Consider the following 17,500-nt stretch of genomic DNA (forward strand, 5'->3'; position numbering starts at 1 on the left):
TCCTGTCCTCATCCTGTCCTCTTCTTCTCCTCATCCTGTCCTCTTCCTGTCCTCTTCCTCTCCTCATCCTGTCCTCTTCCTGTCCTCGACCTGTCCTCTTCCTGTCCTCATCCTGTCCTTTTCCTGTCCTCATCTTGTCCTCTTCCTCTCCTCATCCTGTCCTCATCCTGTCCTCTTCCTGTCCTCTTCCTCTCCTCATCCTGTCCTCTTCCTGTCCTCATCCTGTCCTCTTCCTGTCCTCATCCTGTCTTCTTCCTGTCCTCTTCCTGACTTCTTCAGAGGTGTGGACAGGGTCGTTGCGTTGTGGTCGGGGGTTCAGGCAGCCATGTTGGGTCCACCCCCCCCATCTCCCCTCTGTGACCTAACCCACAGGGTCGGCCCACATCAGCCCCCCCGAGGGCCCGACCCAAAACAATGCTCCTATTGTGTCTGAACCACACATGGCACCGTGTGTGTGTGTGTGTGTGTGTGTGTGTGTGGTTTCATATATCATGCCTAAAGTGGAAGCAGAAGCTTCAGGTCCTGAGCTGCTGTTTTGGAGTGTGTGTGTGAGAAAGGAGTGTTTCTGGCTGTGTGGTGCGTTCAGGGTCCAGTTGTTTCATCGTAACTAAACTCTGGTTCAGGTGTGTGTCCGGGTGTGTGTCCAGGTGTGTGTTCAGGTGTGTGTCCAGGTGTGTGTTCAGGTGTGTGTCCGGGTGTGTGTTCAGGTGTGTGTTCAGGTGTGTGTCCGGGTGTGTGTTCAGGTGTGTGTTCAGGTGTGTGTTAAGGTGTATGTTCAGGTGTGTGTTCAGGTGTGTGTTAAGGTGTATGTTCAGGTGTGTGTTAAGGTGTATGTTCAGGTGTGTGTTCAGGTGTGTGGTCACGTGTATGTTCAGGTGTGTGTTAAGGTGTATGTTCAGGTGTGTCCAAACCCACTGATACAGCTTTTATTCTTGTTTTTTTAATTGCACATCTCAGTATCACAAAAATTACAACCTGCTCTAAAGTTTTGTGCCATTCAGTGTGAACACAAGGATCTTCACAAAATGGATTCTCTTTGTATTAAAAGCCACAAAAGTTTGTTGGTAGAGAAAAAGGTCACGTCTATTCATAAACACACCGTTTATATGTTCACTTTATTTCCAGGAAAAAAGAAGAGAAAAAATGAAACCCTGAAAAGAGAGCAGAAATAAAATATGAAAGCGCTGTCATTAACCAGTGAATAGATGTTTTACTTTACATTTTAAATTAATTAAATCCAAAGTGACCTTGTTGCAGCTGCGGAGCATCATACGCCCCGGCGCGTACACTTTTTAAAGCTCCTCACTCACTCCTGCTTCATTGTTCTCCACCTCGCACACAAAGAGCTGGCGTGGAGAAGTTGGAAAATATCTGAGGGCTTTTATTTCTCCTTAAAATCAGACATGGCTAAGAAATGAAATCAGCCAGTAATGAGACGAGCCATCTGCCCGAGTGCTGCCTCCACTGTCTCCGGTTAGTGCGAGCGTCATCGCCACAGATTTTTACTGCAGCTGCAGAGTTTTTAACACAGTGCTTTTATCGAGGGACTGTTCTTTATTTATTATTATCATTATTATTATTATTATTATTATTATTAATATTGTTGTTGTTATTATCATTAGATTTTTAAAAAGTACCCTTTGCAACAACAATTTGTGTTTTCACAGTTTCAGGCTGATGAATGACGTAATTTTAGCAGCTTTGTAAGAAATGTTTTCTTCAAAAATTGAAGGTAAAATGAAGCCAAAATCCAACTATTTAAATCTGTGAGCCAGAATAAAACACATCACTCCCTCCCCAGTGCCCCAAAAAAAGATTTGCCATGCCTCCGTGTGTGTGTGTGTGTGTGTGTGTGTGTGTGTGTGTGTGTGTGCACCACCCCCTCCCCCTCCCCCTCCCCCTGATAAATAAGGAACGGTCCCTAACGTTCAGAGCGTCTGGCTGCAGAGGTTGTTTTGTTGTTATCTGCGCAGTAATGCAGGACAGACCTGAGCTCTGCACAGTCGGGATCAGCAGCCGGGCTTTTCTCGTATTAAGCTCACACCTTCAGGAGAAACAGGATCCTTCACCTAATTCAGGGCTGCAGGGTTTGGACCCGCCGCCACCTCGTATCACCGAGAGTACTTCACAGTGCGGGGAGGGAGGGAGGGAGTACTCTGGGAGTATTTTTAGGACGGGTGGCCCCAGTGGGAATATGAACCCATCCAGGCAGAGCTGGGACCTGACTTTAATCTCTGAGCTGCAGGTGAAGTGAAGTACAGTCATTCATGTGTGTGTTTGAGGTCAAAGGTCAAAGATTCAAACCTCTGACTGCAACTGAATCGTCTTTGTTTCTGTCAGAAGACTAAACTGCTGAAACGATTCTCTCGAGGTCGACTGCTCTGAGTTTTTATTGGCTCTGTTACAATCAGAATAAACATGGTTATGTTTTTGTTTTTAAAAATGATGAATTAACATTTATTCTGTAAAACACAGTTTGAATGAAGCGGCAGTTCACCTCGCTCAGTCTGCGACCACTCAACTGTTAAAGACATTTAACGAAATGAATGAAGTGAATGCTGTCAGAAGATCTTCAGGCTGTTTGTGAGTCACAGTTTTAATCAGGACAAACATGGAAAACATTCATCTTCATTTTATAAAATGCTCCGTCGTCCACATGTCACCAACAAACATGGAAACAATAAGAATTTAAATAATAAGAGGAAGCACCCACAGCTGCTTAGCACAGTGCAACAAACAAAAATAAACAAATAAACAAAATAGAAATGAAAAACAAGAAGAGAAATAATAACAGGAAGTGTTGTGAGACAGTCACACCAGGAAACAGCACCGAAACAGAATATTTGAGACTGAGGAGCAGAAAACGTCGTTCACGTCCAGGTCTCAGCAGGAATCAGCACTTATTGGTTATTAAATCTTTGTTTCCAGCTCCTCTGATGTTTTAATGTTTCCAGTGTTGAGCAGAACAAAACAAAACAAGATCATTAAAACTAATATTATTTCATTTCATCAGATTCATCCCAAGAAACCAAGAAAATCATCTGCACATTTATTGATACGGAAAAAATATTAGTTGACAGAAATATCAGCTGCTCATCTTTCCTCTGATCTATGATCACAACCTAAAGAGTTAAAGTTTACACTGCAGGTGCACTCACAGTTTATTTTGTTATTATTATTATTTTATAACATAATTATTTACTTATTTATTTCAGTAATTCAAGCTAAGTGAAGTCAGGTTTCCATCTTGCACAGGTCAAATACAGAGAAGAAAATAATGATCAATAAGTGATTTTTGTTTCTCTGCCGACTGACGAAGGTTCAGTCTAAAGCATCGACAGCCTTTGTTTCATGAGGCATTTAGATTTTTCCTTCAGATCATAAATCATCACAGATCAGTCTGGATTAATCTGGATCAGAGAATTTGGATCAGTCTGATCAATATGACCTGACTGTGTCTCGTCCAGGGTTACACAGGGCAACCCCCCCCCCCCCCCCCCCATATCCTCCTTCTCAGGCCATGTTCTGCGACAGGAGAGTCTGGTGTCATCTGACAGATGAAAATAGTGTGTGTGAAATGGACACCGTGCTAACACGCAGCCTGGCTAACCACTCTGCAGTTTAATGGTTTTACAGCACTCTGCATGTGTGCGTGTGTGTGTGTGTGTGTCTGTGCAATTAAACGTCTCTACAGTGCATGAGCATTCTTTAATCAGCGTGTGTGGTGTGCACGTATGTTCTCATATCAGTGTGTGTGTGTGTGTGTGCGTGTGTGTCTTCCTCGTGGTGATGGCCGGCCTGTCTCCTCATGTTTGGACATATGTTGAGTTTTATTTCACTGAGACATCAATCCTGCGGCCCAGCTGTTCGGACAGCTGCTCGCTGTGTGTTCACTCTGTGTTCGCTCTGTCAGGCTGCAGCTTTCTCTCACTCCGCCTCTCTTCTCTCTTCTTTCTGTCTCTCTGTCTGTTTCACTTAGTTTCTGTGTTGTGGATCTTTGTGTGTCTTCAGTTTGTCGTTGTAGCTTTGTTTCTGTCTGTGTGTTTCTGTCGCTCTTCTCTTCCTCTCTTCTCTTCTTCATTGCTGCTTCCTGTGAGTTATGAATCTTTGTGTGTCTTCAGTTCCTGTTGGTCTCCGTCTGTCCGCCTGACGCTGTGGGGTCTGCAGCTGAAGTCACAGCACTGACATAAATTTGGAAGTGCAAAGTGTAGCTGTCAGCTTCCATTTACACACGTTCAGTAGCAAAGTTAAGACTTGAGCTGTGTTTCTGGGCGGTGGGTGTGTAAGACTAACATCAGGCAGCCTCTGAAACATTGGCCTTTGTTATTTCTAACATTAAGTCATTTCTCAGATTAATGTTTCTTCTCTTTACATTGGCCTTTGCGCTGCAGACGTAGGAGTTCCTGAGCTCTGGCAGCAGCACGACACACAGTCAAAGAGCCGCTGTGTTTCCATCCAAATGTCTCATGAATTATGAGGCAACTTTTGAAATGTCATCAAATATAAAAAGTGAATTAAATATGTTTCTGTAAAGCAAACAAACTGACTTGTGGAGAGCAGACCCACAGCGTGTCAGAGAACACATGGAAATTATTGTTCTGTTGTGGATTTAAATGATGCTCAGATTTCACTCTCACCTGAAGTCAAACACAAATACATTGTGAAGTAATGACGCCATACAGACGTGACGGAGACTCCTTGTGTCCTGAGAACAGAAACAGAAGCTGTGATGACGTTTGACAGTTTTCAGATGTGTTTTAATCAGATTCGATGAGAGGACGTTAGATGAAGGAACCTCAAGTCTCTGATGGACGTTAACGTTTCCTGTTTGTTTATTAAACATGTTAAAATCCTACAAACGTAAAATCAAACTCATAATCAATAACAAGGAAAAGAAACAGGATCCTCACAAACACAGAGGCAACAAATGAGTGGCTCAGATAAGATCCTTCATGTTCAGAAGTTACTCTGGTCCTGCCTCCTCTGGACCCTAACCCTTTATTTATAAATCATAGAAAATAAAAGTTGAATTTACAGCCATCAGGATAAGAAGATAATAATCAGAACAGATGAACCAAACAGAAAATCACTGCTGCATCATTAAAGTGATTCCACAAACCAGCAGCCTGTGTTTTAACACAGTGAAGTTTGCATTTGTTTTTTGATTATCATCCAGGTTCATCTCATGTTTTCTCTCAGCTGGAACAAACATCTGGATCTCACCAGGTGTTAAAGTCTGAGCACCAGAACTGGGCAGCTGTGAACTAAAAGATCTTTGATAAAAGTCAAAGACATGAGCAGGTTTACATCCAAGAAGATTCTTAGGAGTTAAAGACATAGTTACACGTCTTCTCTTTGTCTCCGTAGGTGTGAGCATGGACGTGTGTCCCTGTGCTGACGACATGAGAGCAGCAGACGACTTCTGTTCTGAAAGAATTAAAGACATTTCCACCATAAAATATGTGCATAAAAATTATGATGATAAAAATCCCCCCCCGCAGTGTTAAAGTGTCTCTCTGCAGTCTTGTTGTCACCGTGAGGTTTCCACCCAACCAGGGAAACTCCAGGAAGTCACTGGCCAAGAAATAGTTGTTGCATGTAACCTCGTCACAACCACAAATTGTAGTTTACATTTTGGTTCATGTGTGGATTTAGTAACCCAAATTTAATGTGTTAATTACTGAGTTGTGGAGGTGTTGGTGATCGTCCACTGAAGACGTGACAGTGGTCTTAGTCTTCACGGTTAAAGAGTCGTTGGGTGTTTTCTCAGTCTGGACTCTGTGTCAGTGACTCAGTGGAGCAGCGTTTGAAATGTGTCCAGTGTTCAGTGACAGCAGGATACATGGAGTCTGGTGGGTTTGATTTCAGGACTGTTTCTGGATCTTTAACTCTATCTCTGTAGGGATCCTTCCATCATTATGTCACACACTCACAGTGACAATCTGATCCTGTCAGGGACAGAAACAAACTGTGGACACATCACAGCCTGGTTCACTGCTGCAGACCTCATTCAGTACCTGCTGCTCCCAGCACACACTCACACACAGACACACAGACACATGAAGGTATTCCCGATGTGTCAGATTACTTTCTTTAACTCTGATCACCAGTTGTGTGTTTGACAGTTCTGTTGAGTCACTTCATTATCTGCAGTGCGCCTGTGCAGGATATTAGTCTTTCAGATCCTGAGTGAATTATGGATGAATTTTGCAGGTGTGGTGACAGATGACAGGGATTTGAGAATTTGCCACCACTGTTTGCATGCTCACGGTTATTGTCATATTTAGAGGCATGGCTGACACCAAACCAGTGGAGAAAAACAAAAATGATTTCTCTTAGATTAGCTCATAGACATCTCTGCTCTGTTCTCCAGCAGACTTCAGTGTTTCTGTGAAACTTTGAGGATATCATTTGTAGAAACCGTGTGAATGTGAATAAACTCCCACTGAGCTGTGTTTGAGACGTTTTATTGAAGCGTTGATTCATGAGAAACGTTTAACTGGTGGAAACAGACTCAGTCTGAGAGGAGGCCTGTGGCACGCCGTGTTGTTCTTGGCACCGGCTCTTTGGGAGTGTTGATGCTTGCCTGCCACACGTGCGCGCGCACACACACACACACACACACACACACACACACACACACACACACACACACACACACACACACAGTGAGTTGCCTGTGGCTGGTGTAAAACACCCCAAACAGTGTCTGTTGGCAGGTTGGCGTGGGGACAGGTGATAAAAGTGTGTTTACCTCTAAACACTCGGCGCTGATTTACTACGACTCTCTGTCTTCTTCTCTCCTTTATTTTACTGCTTACTCATCCTCTCTGTCTCTATTTCTCTGCTGCTGTTGAAACTGTCTGGTTTACATCCAATTACAAACTCTGATCTCATGGCCGGAGGTTACAACAACTGTCAGGTACAACATGATAACAATAAAAGACTTTAGTATATAAATATGTCTTTATTTTCTTACTTACCTTCTTCCTCATGTTTCTGATCTCTCTGCGTCTCGTCCTCTCGCTGCAGCTCAGTCGCCACAAGAAAATGTTTGCTTTGTTTTTTTCTGCAAACCACAAAAATGTTAGGCGACATTTTTAATGTTCCTAAAGTGCCGTAGTGTCTGAGCTGAGGCACCATACGAGGCTGTTCTGTAGCAACCTGTCACTGTTATTACAGCAACTTTGTAGCAACCTATTGCTGTGTTTCCAGCAGCTCTGTAGGCGCCACACAGGGCTGTTTGTCCAGTGGGGACAGTAGCATGAGAAATGGTTGTTATTTACCGAGACATCGCTGCTTGTCTCGTTGGGACTGAGCCTCCAGACCAAACTTCTCCTGTGCGTCACACGTGTAGGAGATGCAGGGCCCTGACTGGAGCCAGTGTTTGATTTGTTCGCTCTGGGCTCCTGTAGAACAACATGGCGGACTTCATGGAAGAGGCAGCGCTCTGTATTTAGATATATAACAGGCTCATTCTGTGGTGGCGAGAACACGATGGTTCTTGGTTTAGTGATTGTTATTAAACAGATCTAAGTCCTACACACTGGACCTTTGAGCCAAAACATGATCTTTAATGTCGCCATTTTATTTGGTGTCTGCGTCGTCCATTCAGACTCATACAGCTGTGTGTATCACCTCCATCCTCAGCTCATCTCCTCCTGTCCTCTGTCCTCCTTCCCTCCTCGATGTCTCTCCTTCTTTTTCTCCTTTTCATCTACCTTTCCTCATCTCCTCACCCCATCCATCCTCCTCTCCCTCCTCTTCTTCAACCCATCCATCTCTTTGGTTTCTCCTCCACTTGATAAAGGAGTTGGTGTCCGGACAGCGAGGAATTTTTATCCACCCTCCAATCTAAACAGCACTTGATCCCCGGCTGGGTCTCAGGGACAGATAGAGAGCCATCTAGGGTAAAACATCGGCGTCTCATCCTCTCTCATCCTTCTCTTCTTCCTCTTTTCCTCCCCACTCTCACCTCACCCCTCCGCCCCCCACCGTGTCTGCGTCAGATCTGTTTATTGGTCGAGGGGGTATAAATTGTGCATCAGAGTACACACACGTTTGACTTATGCAGATGTGTCCTGGAGTTACAGGTTGTATTTTCCTTCCTAAGTGCTCCCATAAATTGTGCTTCCTAATTTTGTTTTATAAGAGGCCCGCTGAGCGAGAGCGCGTCGGCGTCTTTCGGTCTTGTGATGAGAAAAAAAAGCATCTCATCCTGACCCCACGTTTCAGCGTTCTCCCTCTGCCGGCTGTAAATATCAGCCACTGAACCAAATGTACACAGATCCAGATCCAGTGGAGCCGCTGGTCTGATGGATCTGTGGAACGCTCCTGAGGGAGGGGGTTATATTAGTGACCATCTGTGTGGAAATACCCGTCGTCTGGAAATTACCATTATTTCTGTAGATTTTAAGTTGTGTCTTTGTCTCGTAGCTGTTTGCCCCGCCCCCTCCCTTGTTTACATTGATCCATGTGATCCGCACGGCCGCATTAGCTTATTTACAACGATCATAATCCGACTGTAAACATGCGGGGCTTTAATGGACTCAACCAGGAAGTGGACGGCATCTCTGGACCACACAATGGGCCCATACGCAGAAAGGAAACATTAAGCCGTGCACAATAGGCCATGTGCCCCTCTGAACGCCTATAGCTCCTTTTGTCAGGATAAAGGCTCCACAAATGAGCTATTGTCTGACTTCACCACTCTAAATCAGGCAAGGCCTCAGGCGCATGTTTTCCACACAGCACCCAAGAATGTCTCCTTCTTCTGTGTGTGTGTGTGTGTGTGTGTGTGTGTGTGTGTGTGTGTGTGTATGTTTTTTGACGTCCTTGGTGACTGAGGCTTCGGCATGAGGCCCTACGTGACCGTGACACCATCTGTGGCGCGTCTGCTGGCACGAAAACCAGAGAATACACACACATTTTAAAGGAGTGTGTGGACATGTCCACATGCAGACACACACACACACACACACACACAGGTGGTGCAAACCTGAGAGCTGCAGGTGTAGAAGTAACCGTGGAGAGGCAGTAACAGGACTCAGACCTGCTCCTGTCATCCTCATGTTTAAAGCTCAGCAGAATCTGGATGTTGTTTCGGTTGAGACGCAGCTGACATGAACTAATGTTTCATATATTGCTCTTTAAACTGTTTTGCATGTAATAATTTGCAAACAAACTGCAACGGTCAGATAAATGCAGCAGAGCTCAAAATACTTACTGATTAACTGATTAAAGGAATGAATCAAAGCACCTCAGAGCTGTACCTGAGTAAATGTACTCAGTTACCTTCCTGCAGTGACACCTGACGGTGTGTGCTCTTCACTGTCTGTCTGTGATGGAGACGCTGCAGACAAACAGTCGTGCTTGCACATGTGCAGATACCCGTCTGTGTGTTTGTGTCTGCGCCTGCTGAAGAATTGAAAAGTTCCCATTGTTGAGTAAAGTTCACAGCAGGACTCTGATTGAACAAATGAGACCTTATGAATCTTCTGAGACCACATGTCTGTGATGTGTCTGTTGTCCTGAGGCTATGAGACACATTGTGAGGAAGAGGACGGACCCCGTCTCAGAACAATGCGCACATTCTCAGCTCCACGGCTGCTGCACATTTTTTCTCTCTTTATTATTTGAAACGGTTTCTTGTGCTCATTTTTAGAAATTTAACGATTCATAGAAACGGCTGCTTTTTCTTCTACTGTCTCTTCGTTTTGTCTCATTTTTTCCCCTGGTTCATACTGCAGCTCTCACTTCCTGCTTGTGTCTCAGGCGCCTTTAGTGGACAATCCCAACAGTTAGGTCTCAACAGGTGCTACCTGCTGATCTAATTATCATCTCAACAGTACGACAGTGTGATCATGTTGGGCCTTTTTATTCCTCCACCTTGGTCAGAGGTGTAAATATAGACTTTGCAGGCAGTGCGGTTGCGCTGGGGCCCATGAGGTGGAGGGTGGGGGTGTTGGATGCAGAATGGGCCCCTACGAGTGATCTCCACTTTGGGAATCTGCCCGTGTTCAAAGAGGAACTCTCATTACATTAAAGCACTGCAGTTCTCTATGTATGCCTTTGGAAAAGGGAAACACATGTGTGTCATGTTTATTTTTCTCTGTAAAATAGTCAAAAGTATCAGCGGGTCGATCCCCGGCTCCTCCAGTCTCAAGTACCCTTGAGCAAGATACTGAACCCCAAACTGGGGTTCCCAGTCAGTGTTCCATCAGTGTGTGAGTGAGTTCAAAAAGCTAAGTAGCAGGTGGCACCTTGTCTGGTAGCCTCGGCCACCAGTGTATGAATGTGTGTGTGAATGGGTGAATGTGACTCATAGTGTAAAAAGTGCTTTGAGTGGTCGGATGTCTAGAAAGGATCTATACAAGTGCAGGTCCACTAACCATTTACCATCCTCGATCAGTCTGAGTTCAAAACCTGAGAAATGAAGGTGATTATTTTCTGTCTTCTCTATAGAGCCAACCTGCATGGAGAGGCTCCTCTCCAGGGACTGGAAGGAGCGCGTTGATCGTCTGAACGCTAATGAGCTGCTGGGGGAGGTCAAAGGTAAAAGCATCTGCATCAAGGCTGGCATCTATACAACTCAACCTACATTCAGTTTCACACCTACACACGGCTTCAAGGTTTACTGAATAAAGACAAACTGTGTGCTTCATTGTGGCCTCTGCTGCAGGTGGAACAACAATACCTGCTGTGTGTGAGGGGGGACTCAGTGTGTGAGGGAGGACTCAGTGTGTGAGGGAGGACTCAGTGTGTGAGGGAGGACTCAGTGTGTGAGGGGGGACTCAGTGTGTGAGGGAGGACTCAGTGTGTGAGGGAGGACTCAGTGTGTGAGGGAGGTCTCAGTGTGTGAGGGGGGATTCAGTGTGTGAGGGAGGACTCAGTGTATGAGGGAGGATTCAGTGTGTGAGGGGGGACTCAGTGTATGAGGGAGGATTCAGTGTGTGAGGGAGGACTCAGTGTATGAGGGAGGATTCAGTGTGTGAGGGAGGACTCAGTGTATGAGGGAGGACTCAATGTGTGAGGGAGGTCTCAATGTGTGAGGGAGGTCTCAGTGTGTGAGGGGGGATTCAGTGTGTGAGGGAGGACTCAGTGTGTGAGGGAGGACTCAGTGTGTGAGGGAGGATTCAGTGTGTGAGGGAGGACTCAGTGTATGAGGGAGGATTCAGTGTGTGAGGGAGGTCTCAGTGTGTGAGGGGGGATTCCGTGTGTGAGGGAGGTCTCAGTGTGTGAGGGAGGACTCAGTGTATGAGGAAGGATTCAGTGTGTGAGGGAGGACTCAGTGTATGAGGGAGGTCTCAGTGTGTGAGGGGGGATTCAGTGTGTGAGGAAGGACTCGTGTGTGAGGGAGGACTCAGTGTATGAGGGAGGATTCAGTGTGTGAGGGGGGACTCAGTGTATGAGGGAGGATTCAGTGTGTGAGGGAGGACTCAGTGTATGAGGGAGGATTCAGTGTGTGAGGGAGGATTCAGTGTATGAGGGAGGATTCAGTGTGTGAGGGAGGACTCGTGTGTGAGGGAGGTCTCAATGTGTGAGGGAGGTCTCAGTGTGTGAGGGGGGATTCAGTGTGTGAGGGAGGACTCAGTGTGTGAGGGAGGATTCAGTGTGTGAGGGAGGACTCAGTGTATGAGGGAGGATTCAGTGTGTGAGGGAGGACTCAGTGTGTGAGGGAGGTCTCAGTGTGTGAGGGGGGATTCAGTGTGTAAGGGAGGACTCAATGTATGAGGGAGGTCTCAGTGTGTGAGGGGGGATTCAGTGTGTGAGGGAGGACTCAGTGTATGAGGGAGGATTCAGTGTGTGAGGGAGGACTCAGTGTGTGAGGGAGGTCTCAGTGTGTGAGGGGGGATTCAGTGTGTAAGGGAGGACTCAATGTATGAGGGAGGTCTCAGTGTGTGAGGGAGGACTCAGTGTGTGAGGGAGGACTCAGTGTATGAGGGAGGTCTCAGTGTGTGAGGGGGATTCAGTGTGTGAGGGAGGACTCAGTGTATGAGGGAGGACTCAGTGTGTGAGGGGGGATTCAGTGTGTGAGGGAGGACTCAGTGTATGAGGGAGGACTCAGTGTGTGAGGGAGGATTCAGTGTGTGAGGGAGGACTCAGTGTGTGAGGGGGGATTCAGTGTGTGAGGAAGGACTCGTGTGTGAGGGAGGACTCAGTGTGTGAGGGAGGACTCAATGTGTGAGGGAGGTCTCAGTGTGTGAGGGGGATTCAGTGTGTGAGGGAGGACTCAGTGTGTGAGGGTGGGACTCAGTGTGAGAGGGAGGATTCAGTGTGTGAGGAAGGACTTGGTGTGTGAGGGATGACTCAGTGTGTGAGGGAGGACTCAGTGTGTGAGGGAGGTCTCAGTGTGTGAGGGAGGACTCAGTGTATGAGGGAGGATTCAGTGTGTGAGGGGGGACTCAGTGTGTGAGGGGGGACTCAGTGTGTGAGGGAGGACTCAGTGTGTGAGGGAGGACTCAGTGTGTGAGGGAGGATTCAGTGTGTGAGGGAGGACACAGTGTGTGAGGGAGGATTCAGTGTGTGAGGGAGGACACAGTGTGTGAGGGAGGATTCAGTGTGTGAGGGAGGAACAGTGATGTTACTGTGTGTGTGTGTCTGTGTGTGTCTGTGTGTGTGTGTGTTCATGTGTGTGTGTGTGTGTTTAATGTGTGTGTTACTGGGTATTTTTATGGGCTAAACCGGAGCTCCAAGCATCTTTTATTCAGAGTGTGTAATCACTGACAGTTAAAGTTGGTGTGAAGTTTCTGTTTCTTCTTCCTGGTGTGACGCACGGAGAACCCTGTCGTGGTCTCAGAGGTTCAGAGGAGGCGACCGGCTCTGAGACAACGCTGTGTCTGTCTCTACACAGAGCTGGAATGTGCAGTATATCAATTTCTTCTCTGTTAGTCCAAGACACTAATAACATGCATAAATATAGCGTCATGTACCAGGACATGCACATGAAGACACACACACACACACACACACACAGATGTCTCTGTTCATCCAGCTGCGTCTGACCAAAGAATCGCTCTGATTCAATTCAGTTCTGTTGCTGTGTGTCTCCTCACACAACAACCTGAACCTATTTGTTCCATCGCACTTATTTTTAGGCAGCAGAAAACTGATTCATTCACAGTTTTCAGCCCTTCATCCTGTGGGTTCACACGTTCATATCTTAGATTTCATTCACAGTTTTCAGCCCTTCATCCTGTGGGATCACACGTTCATATTGCAGATTTCATTCACAGTTTTCAGCCCTTCATCCTGTGGGTTCACACGTTCATATCGCAGGTTTAATTCACAGTTTTCAGCCCTTCATCCTGTGGGTTCACACATTCATATCATAGTTTTCATTCACAGTTTTCAGCCCTTCATCCTGTGGGTTCACACATTCATATCGCAGGTTTAATTCACAGTTTTCAGCCCTTCATCCTGTGGGTTCACCAACAGTAACCTACAGAGTGTGTGTGTATCAGACGCCCTCCAGGAAACATCAGCACACTTGTTTTGATACGACGTGGTGACCTTGTTTGTGTCGTGCCCCGTGGGCTGATGGGAAGTCAAGTGTCACTGTGTTTGTTGTGGTGTGACACCGAGGAGGAGGTTGAGTCATCCACAGGAATGCTGGGAGTTTGGCCCGCAGATGAAACGTGATGGTTTGGCAGACGAATCTGAGCACACTAAAAACTGCTGGGTGAATTTAATGACTCAATCGCTGGGTCGTTGACAACAGACCCAAATTGGGTGATTTATTTAGTCTTGGGTGACATATCTTTGGGTCTTTTATTGTTGTGGCACTAATATTGACCACAACCTGGGTAACCGCAATGGACTACACTGCACAATACCCAAGTCCTGGGCATGGAAGTATAATTGCTGGGTGAATTGAAGGACCCATTTGCTGGGTCTGTTAATATTGGATGATTAATTTAGTCTTGGCTAATCTCTCAAGACAGATTCTGCAGTTTACATTGTAGAATCTGTCGGCTGCCCTGTGTGAAAGACGACTAGAGGGGGGGGGGGGCTTTGAGTTTGATGCTGCGCTTTAGCCAATCACAATGGAGGGGACGTGGCCGAGACGTGCAGGTGTCCCCAGGAAATGTGTACCTACAGAAACAGCAAGCTCTGCGTCCATAGCGACCGCTCCACCCAAAACGCCGTCTCGTCAACGTGAAATTTTTTTTTCCCAGCGGATGTCTGAGTTACAACATGATTAAGCTAACTGGAGTAGTTTCATGTTGTATCCGACAATGGGAGGCTTTTAAAAGATGACATCCTGATGTTAGCTTTGCTAACTGTCCCTGTTAGCTGCAGTCACTGATGCTTTCTAGACATCGTGATTTCCCATAACTGAATAAATACCACACATAGCAACACAAAACTGCTTTGCTAGCTCAATCATGTTGTAACTAAGACATCCGCTGGAACAAATATTTTATTCACGGACTGTGTATTGAGTTATTACCTTATTTTTATACAGTCTATGGTTATTACTGACACCGCTAATGGCTAACGTTAACAGCTAACGGCTAGCCCAGCTATTCTATGATAACCATGTTATTAATTGTTCATAGACTTAACAAACATCAGATTAGTCTACACGGTGATATAGTGACGTGAAAAATGTGATATATAGCTAAACTGGTGGTTTTCTACCCTAAGTATTTGTAAACAACATGGCGATTCCCTGGGGGCACCACCGAAAGTGAAGGGCGTGAGCGATCGCCAAGGCAGCTGCACTTCCGTTTGTCGGTAAAGGAAGAAAAGGAAAAAATTTTCTTTTTGAGTCTTGTGTGAAATATTTGTGGGTCCTTTTTTTGTTGTGGCGCGAACATTGACCATAAACTGGGTCACCACAACGTCAGATCCCATTCCCGCTGCACCATACCCATTTATTGGGTCAATGTTCCCACTGCTGTGCATTGAAGACAGGGACAAGGCAAATCCTGGAACTTCTCGGGACAATCCTTGGATTTTGGAAGTAAGTGGCTATATTTCATATTAAATGTTATACAGCCGTGCCAATATTCACGATATAGCACGGCTTCTTGTGTGTTAGGCTATTGCTTACGTTAGCTGTTGTGTGTTGTTAGGCTACATCGTTAGCTAGCTACGTAGCTAGCTAGCTACATAGCTAGTTAGCTACACTTAAGGTAGACACACACCAGTGTGTGTGGTCTGTGATGCTGTCAACCTGAAGATAAATCAAATTTTCTATTTTTGTGCTTGAATCGTAGGACTAATAAAGTTGTTTGAAATTGAAATTGACCCCCCCCCCCCCCCCCCCCGTGTTTTTTTGTTTGTTTTTTTTCAACCAGCAGCAGAAACGAAAGGCCAATTTCACCGATTGTGAGTTGAACGGGGGTCACAGACACAGACAGTAATGTATTCCTGTCAAATACGGCGGTCATCGGCTTACTGGCAACGGAGAAGTCGGTTCCAATAATATCCTCTTCTTGGCGTGTGGACTGCCCAAAAGTACCTGAACAGCCGAGCCAGCCGAACACAGGTATGTGATGTGTCAGAGGAGAAACGAGCCGTTTACATTACTCTTTCTGTGGCAGGTAACGGCCCACAAACCTCACCACACTTTAGGGACTGTTCTTTACTTGTCAGGGGAGGAGGGTGGCTGGTTGATTCTTATTTTATTTATTTATTTTATTTTGATCCCCCCTATGTTTTTGAAGTATGAATAAGTCAATAAGTAATTTATTCCACTGAAATATCATTGATGTATTATAGAAAAGTGATTTATCTTTTTATAAATGACAAAAGGCACATCTGCCTCATTTTTGCTGTGGTATCGTGATACTACTCAGAACTGTGATACTTTCACTGGTATCGTACCGTGGGTCCCAATTTTGGTACCGTGACAACACTAATCTGGAGGGTTCATCTGCAAAAACTAATGAAAAACTAAACAACGATATTCGGTACTCGGTATTCGGCCAAGTGTTTAATATTATTCGGCTTCGGCTTCGGCCACAAATTTTCATTTTTGGTGCATCCCTAATATTTTCACTGGTATCGTACCGTGGGTCCCAATTTTGGTACCGTGACAACACTAATCTGGAGGGGGTTCGCTTGCAAAACTAATGAAAAACTAAACATCTGTATTCGGTACTCGGTATTCGGCCAAGCGTTTAATATGCTTCGGCCACAAATTTTCATTTCGGTGCATCCCTATGTCAAAGTGGCCTTGGGCAAGACACTGAACCCTGAATTGCCCCCAGTGGGCTGAGGCGGTACCTTACATGGTAGCTGACCGCCATTCATGTGTGTGTGTGTGTGTGTGTGTGTGAACAGAGAGGACACTGACGCTGTTTGGTCGCTGCTTCTCCACGTGTGTGAATGAGAAGAGTCAGGTGCTTTGGGTGTCATGAAAAGTGCTATATAAATGCAATGAATTATTATAAATAATGAACTGTTCGTAAAATGTAAGGGACACTTCGAGGCAATGTCTTACTTTCCCCATGTAGTCCATGTCAAAATAACAATGATTCTGTACTCCTGTGAGGAGTATGAAACTTGCCCCAATTGACTTAACATTTATTTCAGTAAAATTATGAAAGTTCCTCCCTCTTGACTGGAATCTGTTATTTTGTTCACAGGTTGGAACCAACATGCCGGAGTGTCTCTGTGAAGAACCATTCGTCCTAGTTCTAGGACAGGACAATGCTATCTCTCAGGTGTTTTTTTTTTTTTTTTTTTTAGGGGGGGGATCTGTATTTTGTTTTTTGTATTTTAATATTTTGTTTGAATGTTGGACTATTTTGTATTTTACTATTTACAATTTTTTAATTCCTCAAATCTAAAAATGATGAATTCTGTTTATTGCCCCTTAGAATGTTGTACTTAAATGTTAGCATGTTCATGATATATATGTGTTTTGAGCGATTTTGTAGTTCTTTTGTACTGTTTGAATATATTTGATATTCAATACAAACAATGTAAATAAGCAGTTTCTGTGTTTTATGTTTATTGATTTAGAACTGAATCAGAAAAGCCCAGAAAAAGCATCAAATTAACCAATGCTGGGTAAGAAATGCCCAGCATTGGGTAAATAATTCCATAAATAACTTAATAACATTAACCCAACAAAAGGGTAAAAATAAACCAATGCTGGGTAAGAAATGCCCAGCATTGGGTAAATAATTCCATAAATAATATTAACCCGACAAAGGGTAAAAAGTGACCCACACTACTGGCTCAAAGTGACCCATTTTTGGGTAAAATAGGTCGACCCAGTATGTTGGGTCAAAATTGTTACCCAAAGGCCCTGGGCCCTTTTGACCCAGTGCCTAGTAGGTGATATAGTGACTACCCATTGGGTCACTGAAATTACCCAATTTGGGTGATTATTAACCCAGCAGTTTTTAGAGTGAGGGGTGTGTGTGTGTGTGTGTGTGTGTGTGACTCCACAGTGAAAGTATAATTAATGATTAAGATTTATTTTAAAGCACATGTAAGCAGACATGTAAACACACACACACTTAATAAATAAATATATATT

At 45.0% G+C, this 17,500-nt stretch overlaps 1 protein-coding gene across 4 annotated transcripts in view; it reads left to right on the plus strand.

Moving 5' to 3' along the window:
* LOC117261997 (transcription factor SOX-6-like) overlaps positions 1 to 17,500 on the plus strand; it is a 188,190-nt gene that overhangs the window by 99,198 nt on the left and 71,492 nt on the right. For all 4 annotated transcript variants that reach the window (XM_078167556.1, XM_078167559.1, XM_078167558.1 and 1 more), the window contains exon 5: positions 10,465 to 10,554. In XM_078167556.1, coding sequence (XP_078023682.1) covers positions 10,465 to 10,554 — 90 coding nt within the window. The remainder of the gene's footprint in view (positions 1 to 10,464; positions 10,555 to 17,500) is intronic.

The sequence above is a fragment of the Epinephelus lanceolatus genome, chromosome 5, assembly GCF_041903045.1.
Source record: "Epinephelus lanceolatus isolate andai-2023 chromosome 5, ASM4190304v1, whole genome shotgun sequence".
NCBI classification, from domain to species: Eukaryota; Metazoa; Chordata; class Actinopteri; order Perciformes; family Serranidae; genus Epinephelus; species Epinephelus lanceolatus.